Here is a 12,317-nt window from a genome sequence, read left to right as displayed (position 1 = left end):
TCACAAGGCCAGTTCTAAATCACATTCAGAAAATTGTAGGCATCTGGCAGGATCTCCTCAGAGGGTTATTATAAAGGCTTTATTTTAATTCTTTTGCCAGTTTTGACTAGACCAGAGAGCAATGGGAATTGAATATTTATTTCACTCATCCTTTAACCACTGGTCCTATGTAGTTTAACAAGAAAACAGTCTTTTCACATGTTTTTTATTTACATTTTCATACTAATTCCTAATTCACTACATTAGGGGCTAATACTTTTTTTGGGTCTTTTGCAAAGGTTAAATACAAATACTAAATACCAAAAATATCCATTCTCTTAACCTGCAATATATGGTCTGTATATACCGTAAGACGCAAATGTTTTGGCAAATTTGCTGAAATTTATGAGCGAGATTGTTCTGACAAAAAGTAATTTAATAATAATAATACTTTAAATATTTCCATATATCTTCTTCTACATTTTTAAAGCTATACTGTCTGAAACAACCTCTTCATCATAGACAATGCTCATTTACATATGACCAAAATGATTCATCTAAGGGATAATGTTAAAGTCTTCATTGCTTCACCTTGTTTGATTTAAAAAAAGGCTCCTGTGTCAGTCACACGGCTTGTATGGCTGTTTGGTCGTATCAACAACATTTTCACCTGGCGGATTATCATGATTTTGTGGTCATTACCCAATGCCTGACATAAAACGGCACAATATGCAAAACACTACTTAAACATGCCCGGCCATGCATGTCTGTGTATGTTATTGTGAAGATTTGTGAGGTAAGTGCATAGAGAATGTCACTCTAGGGCTGCATTAAACCACTATAGAGAGTTTAATAAATTCTAACTAGACACTAACCTAAAATCAATGTAATATTTTTCATATCTTTTACATCATAGCCATCAAGGCAATCATGGCATCTGTGTAAACCATTTTTTTAAATCAGTACTTTTAAAACACCTCTGTGGGTTCTGGCAATACAATAAAATACTATCTTGGTTTATAATAGTGAACAGCCACGTTTTGGTCAATTAAAAATGTAATTTATCCACAAGCTCCCAGCGCTTTAATGGCCAGGAAGCCAGCATTTACCCCATGAAAATGTCTCGCTAGCACAACAGCAGTGGTCACATTAAACACACTTAGTGCACTTGCGAAAATGTCCAAATTTGCATTTGGAGCTTGTAACAACCACAGAGGAGCACTGCCCTCCAATGGCCATTAAAATTATTACAATTAGACTTGGAGTCCTTGACAACCAGAACTTTGAACAAAATGGATTCCATTTTACTATTTACCTGTAATTTTTGCAAGATTGTTTGTTACAGTGTAAAGATTTAGGATACAACGAAGAACAGGGTTAACTATCAATTCAGAACATGTTGTTTTAACTGATTTTTTCCTTTTAGCAGTGTCTCCCATTTAGGAAAGTGTGTTTCTGCATTTCTTTACCACATGTAGGCCTATTCATTACCAACGATAATCTTCAAGCAATCTCATACACGCTCTATTTTAATATACTGTGTAGTTCATATTCTTCTAAGCAGCTTTACAAAGAATAGTGCCTTTTAAAAGTAAAAGGCGAAAGAAAACACATAAAAAATATTATTTACAGCTTTGAAATAATATGGATAGTAAAAGCTGAAAATTCTGCTTCAGTTGGCTTTTTTGGTTTAATTGTCAATAGCTCTTTTACATGATGAGTGAGTCAAACTGAGCACCGAAAGTTTACTTTTCTAGACTATGTCCTTCAATTTGATGACTCATTTAGTTTAAAATAACTATTTTTCAGAAGAAGGTACAAAGTACCTCAATGAGGAAAAGTTCATGTCATTTATACATGAGTCATCTTAAATGAAAAAGCTGTGAAAAAAGGACCACTTTTTACCATCTGTTCAAAATGTTCCTTTCCTTTTCTCTCTAAAAACTCATGCAATGGCCACAGTTTCCTGCTATTTAAACAGAGTACAGGTTTATTTATTTTGTAATCCAAATTAATACCTTGTGTTGATCGGGCACTGAACAGAAAAACAACCTTGAACGTGTAATAGCTTCTACCAACATTTTCATTGAAGTTTAAAATGTTTGACATTTTATTACAGACACATTTTCTTCATCTATCTGTTTTCAGATCATCTGAACTCATCTTAAAGGTGCAATTAATCCATATAAATTGTTTTTATTCTCTGCATAGGCGGTATGGACAATGTTAAAAACATGTTTTCTACAGCCAGTGCTATAACAGAGTTTTTAGGGTGATGATCTGTGAAGACATTCAATCACAGCTCCTAAGCTGACATAAAAGTGGGATAGTTCTTGATTTCCCAGGGTAACTCTCTAATGACAAACAGAGATCAGCTACACAAGGTCCACAAGCCTTGTCAGTTTGTCACTAAAGAGCTTTCAGCGCGCAGGTCTATGAAATCTGGAATAAATCTCTGGGGTTCAAGTTCACAACAATACAGAGAATCAAGAATAGTAGAAAACATTTTTAATGTGACAAAGATTACACAATATCTTGATGATTTCTGGATTGAAGATTACTCCCACTTAAATGTTTTGTTTGAAACAAAAGTGCTACTTGTGTAAGACATATTTGCTTTGATGTCCATCTGATGGTGATTCATTCACTGCTGGAAGAAAACTGCTGGCAGCACAAGTGTATAGAGTCAGAGAGAACAGTGGGCTGTAAAGAGTATCTGCACAGGAACCCTTCAGCATCCCGCAGAGAGACGGTTGCCACGGAAACCAGCATAAATTCTTCCTCACAAAGATGTGCTGATACTGATGGAATCCACACTATGCCGTCAAACTCTACATTGTTGCTCAGATAAAGAGAATGAAGAAAGGGAAAGACAACAGCAATGACAGACAGACACATCTGTATCCCAGTGATCTGGTAAAGTTTATTTGCTTAAGGCCTTGCTCCTTTTGTCAAACTCTTATACTAAAGGGTTTGATGACGTTTATATTTTTTAAATGTCCCTATATTTTTAGTGACTAACACGTTTTTCTCATGTTTATTTGTATTTTTTTGACAAATCCATTAAACCTCCCTTATTGCACTTAAAGTCAATGTAATAGTATTGAAACTTCTTTCAGTGAAAAGTGAGGTTGCTTTATATTACAGAAAACATACAAAGTGTAAATTGGAGCCTATGAAATTAGACAGCAGATGGCAGTAGAGTTTAAACTGGACAAGTCACATCTTAACCTGACATATTAATGGGATAAATTTCTGTATGCAGTTGGAGTTTGGAGAAAATACCAGATAAATAACATTTCATAATATTTCTGCTGGGTGTTTTGCCCTATTCTTGTTTGACTTTGCATTTTGCTTAACATGTTACCCTTCCATTTTTGAGTGGATAAAGTTGCACCACAAGCTACTGTATGTAAAGACTAAAATGAGCTATTGAATCTATTGAACGGCTGAAGACATTCTAAAAAGGTTCATGAAGGACATCTGAAATGTGTTTTGACTTTTGAGTCTAAACTAAACTCTGATGTGATTTCTTATATCATCATCCTTGGGCGTTTCCACTCTTAGGTCAAACATTCAAATTCTTAAACAGTTCAGACAAACACTATTTAAAAAAAAACATTTTATGGTTTGAGGTATCAATCCTGAGTATAAAAGTGTGCACCTAAATAAATCGTTTTTCTTATTTTAGAGAGGATCTTCTAAAACATTTGGATTGTTGTTTACAAGAATTAGAAATTCTATATTTCATCCAGCGGTTGTTTACTGGAAGAGTCAGCATTTCCTGGCATGCAGAGTATGTTAACACAGAGGAAGAGAGGAAAAGTTTAAGAATGACTGAACTGAGGTCTGGGGCCGCAGTCCCTCTTGCCTTCAAATGACGTTGAACAGCAGGAATGAAGTTTGTGCCTCCCTGTCTCTGGTCCATTCTGCCACATTAGCTGGTTGTGTGCTCTGAGCTGCCCTGTTTTCCTGTTTTTCTTCCTGGTCGGGTCATTTCCCAGAAGGTCATTCCAGAATGTTAGAAAGGAAAAAATGAGTGATGATTTTCTTAAGCCATTAACAGCATGATTTTTCATGTAACTTTGCTTCAGCACAAAGTTGAAGTATAAAAAAGTGCACATTTATTCCCAAAGTAAATTCCCTAAAGAGGTAGGCAAAAATGAAACGTTATTTTTTTATTTAACAGAGAACAGTATATGTATACAAGTAGGCTATTTTGTTTCTGTATTTACTTTTAATAACCTTTGATTCTCATCCATTCCAACTTATGCCTTTATCCCCACTGAACTCTAAACATAGTTTTACAGCTTCTGTTGGTAAATTTGACATTCTGGATTTGTTCCAACATCAGTTTGTGTTTAACGTCCAGCAGCTGTCTTAGGTCTTGATTTACACGCTGTATCCTTCCTAGTCGGAGCCAGCATATATTTCAGCTCCCAAATAGACACCCTCCAAACATGACCTGCCTTCTTCTTTATGAGCTGGTATTTCAGCTGAAACTCATTAATCAACTGATACAATAACAAATAAAGGATCTGCATGCCTCTACATTAGTTATTTCATGACATGTCTATCAAAAGTGAACTCTATGAACAAGTAAATTAACCAGCAGGGAAGACGTGCGTGGTTCTTTGGATACTGACTGTGGTTAAACTCAACATGGGTATAATTACACAATGGCAGTCAGGTCTTCAGTCTAAAAAAAGGCATGAGTAGGCTTGTGCTCAAAAACCTCTAAATACATTTTCCACATGTTGAAATGTAAGTCAGCCTGAAGTTCTAGTCAGCTGGTCTCAGAGAATTATTTATCATAGAGTTATCATACATAATAATATTAAGAGTTTGATATGAGAATGTTTTTTAACATGACGTCATATTTTATTGTGTTTATCGAGTTATTATGGATTGAATCAAAACAAACCAACTGCAGTTTGATTGATATTAAGTGGAATGCACAATAAAAAAACATGATTTTTGAACTCTTCATGTACTCATCATGCATTATTTTATAACGTTTTCCAACAATCACATAAACCTGCAGACATAGTGATTTGGTTTTGAAAAACAAATACAACTTTGTGCAGCTCTTATTTAGGTTTATCCATATGTTTTACCCTCTGGTACAGAATGGAACCCTGTTGACTTTTGTGGCACAGGTTATGTGAACACAAAAATGAATAATTGTTGATTTGAAAGGGCCTAAAATCACATTATATGGTTGTATTTTACTCCTGTCCGCCATGGGAATATCATATATATCATATAATAAGAATATCATATTGAACGGAAAAGAATTCGGAATTATTGAATATATGTAAATAAAACAAAAGACTCCCTAAACATCTCAGTAATTAAGATTTTTATTTATTTTAGGTATACAGCAGATATACAGTATATTACATTGATTTCACAAAAAAGTTAGAGTTATAAGTTAGTATGGTGTGACCCCTAAAAGAGGAGCATCAAATGGTTAATTTTAGTGCTAGTTTCAGTGGATTCTAAAGTGATCTTTAGTGTCACATCTATATTTAGTAAAATGCCACTACTGTACGTTCCTCATAACTAAGCAATGCATGTTTGTATCTAACAGCAGCACAGATGCCACTGTGAGGCAGATTCCATAGCGTGCTTTTATATCTGGACATGTGAATAAGCAAAGTGTGCTAATCTCGTTCTCATGTAGGGTTAACCCCCAACATAGAGGAAGCTTAGAGCGAGCTTTTGTCAATATGCCAATGACTATTCTCACACACATGCACACAAACACAGACTCCACATCATAATCTCACAGGCACAGTTTATTTTACTCTTTGTTCCATGTGCATTCCTGTCAGGCAGACAAAGGGAGACATAATATAGTGTCAAGAGCTGAGGGGTGCAAAGATAATTTAAGAGTGAGAGACGGACAGACAGGCAGAGTGTGACAGAAGTTTTAGTTTTTTTACTCGTCCCTCATGTCCTTCCAACATTCACATGTATTTGTTTTATAAAATGACAGTTCAAAGTGATCACATCCATACAACTCCTGTGGTTTAATACATATCTATTCCAAAATTATTCCACTTCACCAGCTCTCAAATAAGATATGTCACTGTCGACAAGCTTTTGTGGTACTTTCATTGTATTTTTTATCCTGTTAAGAAACTGACTGATCTCCTAACACTGAATCACAGAAAGTGTGAAGATTCTTCAAGCGTTGTTTAGGATCCACAGAATAAAGGATAACAGCACAGATATTTGAAACGACATGTGAGTAAACAAAAACATTTTAGTGTTCAGTATTCCTTTAAATAATATTTTATTCCTTTCATACTCATGCCTGATTTTATATGGTTTGGTAACAGTTACACAGCTTGTTCCATGTTGTTCACCCTGACAGCTGCGAACGGTCCCCAAAGAGAGATTATACTGGACAAAGTGAACGGAACAACTGAAGAAATCCTGGCTGCCTGCCTTAGGCGTGTTGTGCTGTTTTTACACACAGATAGCATCTTTCCTTTCCTAGCTAAAAACCCATGAACAACATGTAGCTCAGTTGATCTCAACTCTGGCCCAATTCAAAACTTCCTTTATCTCATCATAAAGTGCATTTTCAGGTCACAACATGTCCAAAGATGTGGAAATGCTTCCATTTGAGAGCTATTCAAACTCTTTTCAGCCATCTGTTTCATACTTTTCATTTTTGGCTTCATATCTGACATTTGCATTTGGCTGATGCCTTTATCCAAAGCGACTCACATTACATTATGCTATACATTTTTAAGTCTGTGCAATCCCTGGGATTCTCCATGCCCTCTTACCACTGAGCCACAGGAAAGCTAGGCAATAGGCAATATTAATGTAGAGCAAGACTCATCTTTCAGAGATGCCGGGGGGTTGGCTAATGTGCTCTTGTTATGTCTACAGTCTCACTCTTTTGACCAAAGGTATGAGCTCTCATCTCTACTTGTTTTCTCGTCTGTATGATTTCAAACCCACACAAAACCAAATACATCTGTCTGCCACCCAGGTGGGATGTTGCCAGGGTGGTGTTGTCATAGCAACAAAAGAAAAAAGAGAGCATTTAGGCAGTTAGTAACAGTGAGAATGGAAGCAAATGACTGCGTGCAAATGAGAGGATAATTTTATGATAAGATGTGTTTGGAGGTAAACATCTGTGGACTGAAAGACATATATAGGTTGATAATAACATGGAATGATTAAATTCTGTTCAAAAATGAAATGAAACTCCTAATGAGATATTCAGCTGTCTTTTCCAAGTCTGGTTAAGGTCACATGCTTGAGAGAGAGAGAGAGAGAGAGAGAGAGAGAGAGAGATAGATAGAGAGTTACTATTTTGAAAGGGTGAGATGGTGGTAACATTTTAGCATGAGACATCATCAGCACCATTGCGATAAAAGCTTCCTTGTTGGGATGTGAATTGTTCAACAAGCTACTGTGTGAAAGGACAATGAAGGAAAAATGAACATTGAATGTGAAATGTAATAGCAGGCACTGAAAAAAATGAGATCATATGCCAAATCAGATCTCAAAAGATCCTTTATTCCTTTTGCATACCTCAGGGACACGCTAACAGTACTTGTTTGTGCTTTTCCAGTGGAGAAAAAAATCTGTCATGGCAGTTTTAACACTTAAAATTAACAGACATGTTTATCTATCAAACTAATTATGCAAACAGTCTTATGCAGTATGGAAAAGATTGCATTAATATGGATGCCAAAGATTAGCACTTGATGCAGAAGAGGGGATTTGACATTCCGATTTATGTTTGGCAAAGGAGTGTGGCAAGACACAGCAAGTCTAAAGAGCAGTGAGAACAGAACTGAATTCTGCCAAACATGAAGTATTTTCACATTCATAAAAAAGTTATTGTGTGTGCATATTTGAGTGGGTTTATGTGTCTGGTTTACTTTCATAAAGGAGTTAGTTTATCATGGAGAGCTGGGTGGCTGGCAAACCAAAGCTTAAATAAGATGAAAAGCAAAGAAAAAGATGGCAGAACTCATTTGACCTGTTGCTGAAATATTGCTGCGGTCAATAGATGAATAAAGATGAGAGCAGTGCAGGCTCACCGTTATTAGAGGATATGACCAAAAACTATTCATCTGAATTAATACGGTAATACTGTAAAATGAATACTTGTAACACTTCTTCATTACAACCATTATTATGCTCTCCACAAATTTGCTGTACTTAAATGCAAATACCACTTTGCAATGGGCTAATGTGGAACACATTTATTTAATCAGATTTTTTACAAAACAAAGTAAACTAACACACAGTGCAAACATGAACGCTTTCGATGCATAATGACTACCGTGTTTTATTAAAAAAATGTTATACAAGTGAAATATTAAACATGTTCATCACGTTAGAAGCAGGCACAACACATACACTTGAATGTAGCGTGAACTACCCTTAAAAGCTGAATTCCTGAAGAAATTTAATAAATGAATGAAGATCTGAAACGAGCATGCATCTGTGAGACCAAAAGAGGCTCTAGGCTTGTTTTACGAAAAGCATGCAGGAAATGTCTCTAGTAAAGACATCAGAACAATTGACAGTAAAATGTTCTGTAAACAGTACAATAGGCTACTATCTGACCCCAAGACACTAGAATTTAGCTAATCAGAAGAGCCATTTTGAGTAATTCAAACTTCAGGTTTGCTGACATCCGTGTGTGTGGGGGGGGGTTGAAAATTAGTGTAACTGCTAATATCGCTTACAGCGCCTTGTGGAATGTCCGCAGGGCAAAAAATAGCTTTAGACTTTATGTAGAGTTAAAGAGAACTATGTAGAGTCATAGATGTGCTTGATGTTGAAAGCAACATCTAGGACACTCCTCAAACTGTTGATATTCAAGCATATTAATGGGATAGACAGAAGAGCTAAAGGACATCAGCATTAACAATAGCAGAAAGAACTTTTGTTTTTTGAAGAGCATAGCGTTTTTACTCTTCTTTTGAATATGAAGTTAGTGAAAACATTAAATTTAATGAAAGGCAGGATGATGAGATTTTAGGCTCCTTCAAGAGTTCATAGGTACTACTTTAATACCATGGGCATTAATGTAAGTGACCAAGACTTTGGCTCTTCTCTCAATTACGTCAATGAGTTTTTCAATGCCTCGACGGCCACCCTGACTTTCCCAGTACTGCTGATCTAGGAACAGTGACTGCAGGAGCCTTTCCCTGAGACGCTGAGACCTCAAGACAGATATAGACTGCTCTGGTAGCCTGGTGGGGGAAGAGTAAAAATATTGAAATATATTTATGATAATTTTATTATAAATATTTCCTTTTAACTTTACGAAACTGATGTCGTCATCTGATTTAAACTTACATGGGTCTATGCGAATAGCACTTTTAATATAATTTAGCTACTCATTTTGATGAATGTAACAATTACTGAGTGCATCTTTAAATCAACACGGATTATTAAACAGCATGAGAAAAAAATCCCACCATAAAATACTGCACAGATAAATATGATTTTTTTAATCATTCTAGCCGTGATACAGTACAGTGTTCAAAGCACATGACATTGATTGTAAGCAACATAATAAAATGAGAAAAGCTGGCTGTGATATTCAAACACAGCAATGGCGCACCATTTTTTATGATTTATGTTATTGGACAAGCGGGCTTGCTTTCCCAGAAGTATCACATTAGCAGCATTGGCATCAGGATCCCTTAGCTCAGACAGCACGTGTCAGATTGTTGCCGTATGTGTTTGCTTACGTATACAGTGATGTTGTGGAGGTGTTGGCTTACAGAAAGTTCAAACTTGGGGTCTCACAGTAATGAATCTTTAGTTGCTGTTTGTTTGATTGAATTACAAAATATCACCAGTTGTCCGGTAAGCACATAGTGTGAAGGTGCCCAAGTGGCCTGTGTGTGTATTGAAACAAAGGACACTCATAAACTGAAATAGTACTAAAATACTACTTGTATAATACAATTCTGTTTAAAGTATAATAAAATGGTTTTTAATCAGGCGTGTGAATAAATCATTTTGAACCAACATCATTTGACCACAACCTGTGATATTTATGTCTGGTTAATCTAAAACAAATTTAAAGATCTGTGATGATGATGTGATGTGATGATGTTCCTTGACACAAAATCATTATCATGAGATCCAAATGAAAGAAAAGAAAAATTAGTTGTGTTCATGTTTGTTTTTGTTTAACTCACTCTTTAATCCCTTCCAGTAGTTTGAAGTTAAGATTTTCTTCGTCTCTGTCAAAGTAGCCCTTGTTGTTCAGGAAAACCAGGTGGCTTGGATCATGTTTGCGGTGGAAAATGTGTGTCAGCTCTATGCTCTCCTTGTCTTTACATTCTCCATGGTGACCAAGCTCAACACAGGTATCCTGCAGGCGGGGCTTGAACCCACAACAATTTCTATCTAGGCGTTCATAAATCTGAGAAGAAACACTTCATTTTGTTATTTTAGTCAAAATTAAAACAATTCAGTTACTTTGTAAATAAATGTTTGTTTCCTATCAGCAATGTTGCAGTATAGTACTTAAAGAACGGAGTACCTGCAGGAGAAAATCAAAGACTACCAGCCCGCTCCATTCATGATGATGTATGCTGGTGCAGCTCCACTCTGCTTTAGGGGTGACTCCTTTATGCCAACACTTGTGCTTGAGAGAGGCTTGGTATGAGCCCCAGGTCAGTCTCTCTGAGGGTTGATCTGCATCAACTAATGGGCTTACAGAAGGATCCCACAACACCACTGGACAAGACTGACCATCTGAAACACCACCAGTTATGTTTTTCTTAGCTCCTAATATACACCTATGCCACACACACAATAAACGAAAACAACACTTTACCTCCAAGAGAATGAAATCTTCTGCTGACAGTGGGTAAAGTCCTATTAAGTCCTAAGACCCTATCCAGATGAAATGCGAAAACCTCACTCACATCCAGGGGGCTCTTGACCACACCGCAACATTTGCCAGGCTCATGAACATCGTCAGTGCGGTTTATCTCACTTCTAAATAAAATGAAAGAAGAGAAACCCCGAAGAGTGACTTCTTCAATGTGCGTAATTGTACTATCCGCAAGAAAGCGCATAGCCGCGATATCCTCATTGCTGAACCATGGAGGACCTCTTTGACTGTATATCCTAATGGATGAAGGATTACTGCCATCAAGTCTGTCTATTTTATTAAATTTTTCCGAGTATCCCAAAACTTTCCATGAGCTGTCAATTGGGTTTGAATTGCGCTCGCCCTTATTCGCTTTCTCCCGTGCGCCATCCTGCGCGTCCTGGTGTCTCACTCTAACTTTCTTTTTACGGAGTTTCGGTCGTACTGTGCCTCTGATATTAGCTGGTTTGTGCCGCTTGGATTTCAGTGTTATGTACACCACATTAGACCTAGTCGGACTAAAAGAGTCGTTTGCTTCCCCATCCCTGACTCCACCAGTGGAGTCCGGTTCACTTTTACCCTGACCAGTCCAGAGATATGGGCGTTTGTCTCGGTTGGTTGTGTGATTAACATGCACAGTAAAAAACAAGAAGACAAAGCACAAAAAAGCAACAAACAAATATTTTCTTATGGAGGAATAACTCTTACAGCAGTTGAAAAATCGCCAAAACGATATAGACCAATAAATGACAGAGTCCGCGATATTTCCGGGACGGATTGAACGCGTATCCATTTGACCGAGTATTTGCGCATGATTTAGTAGATTTACTTTCTTTCACGAGAGTATGGCGTTTGTTTCTTCTATACGAAAATAATAAACAGGCATCTTCAGGCTCCCCGTTAAGGTCAAGCAGTAGAATGAATAGAAAACTGTCCCGTCGTCGGATCAGCGGAGATAACAGTCCCAAATTTGACAAGAATGTCGCGTATCCTAAAACCACATCACTGCAAGCGAGAGACGCGTCAAAACTAGACAGCAACCTGTATAAACCATGTCGTTTACATTACATGGGCATGTTCAATTTACCACATTAACTTCGTAAATATTCCCATATTCTATACATTCCAAGTATTAAAGATAGATGGTGATATTGTGGCTGTTCACGCCTTCAAAACAGATATTCCAACTCCCCGCGTACGTGGGTTTAATAATTTATCAGATTTTTTTTAACTAGAGGGTTTTATAAATGAAGAACAGCACAGTCAATTTGTCAAACCACATGCAAAGAATGGAAAGCATTAAAAGTAAATTTCCAAAACAGGAAAGTGAATCACGAACCACACAGGTCTGTCAGGAAGACCCCACAAAACTAATGACTGTAGCATGTTACCAGGAAGAAGCTGTCTACACAAAGTTATTCTGACAACTTCAAATTGATAACATTCTTCCGGTATG

The 12,317-nt window shown here is 36.8% G+C and overlaps 1 protein-coding gene across 1 annotated transcript; it reads right to left on the bottom strand.

Annotated features, from left to right (window-relative positions):
- Positions 1-8,204: 8,204 nt before the first annotated feature.
- gask1b (golgi associated kinase 1B) lies at positions 8,205-12,166 on the bottom strand. The gene is made up of 4 exons (XM_056769050.1): positions 10,823-12,166; positions 10,526-10,740; positions 10,179-10,405; positions 8,205-9,218 (listed from the first exon to the last, which is right to left on the bottom strand). Exons 1-4 carry the CDS (start codon positions 11,652-11,654, stop codon positions 9,011-9,013), a joined length of 1,482 nt encoding a protein of 493 aa, XP_056625028.1. The 5' UTR covers positions 11,655-12,166; the 3' UTR covers positions 8,205-9,010.
- Between the last annotated feature and the right edge of the window lie 151 nt (positions 12,167-12,317).

This window comes from Triplophysa dalaica, chromosome 16 (assembly GCF_015846415.1).
Source record: "Triplophysa dalaica isolate WHDGS20190420 chromosome 16, ASM1584641v1, whole genome shotgun sequence".
NCBI lineage: Eukaryota > Metazoa > Chordata > Actinopteri > Cypriniformes > Nemacheilidae > Triplophysa > Triplophysa dalaica.
The sequence above is the reverse complement of the archived record's forward strand: the minus strand, read 5'-3'. Positions and strand labels throughout refer to the sequence as shown.

Excerpts from the sequence above, each read along its gene's own strand:
- gask1b (XM_056769050.1), bottom strand. The coding sequence starts at position 11,654 with ATGGATACGCGTTCAATCCGTCCCGGAAATATCGCGGACTCTGTCATT. Across the intron at positions 10,741-10,822 it reads AAGATTTCATTCTCTTGGAG|ATGGTCAGTCTTGTCCAGTG; the intron begins GTAAAGTGTTGT and ends GTGGTGTTTCAG. Across the intron at positions 9,219-10,178 it reads CTACTGGAAGGGATTAAAGA|GCTACCAGAGCAGTCTATAT; the intron begins GTGAGTTAAACA and ends TTCCCCCACCAG.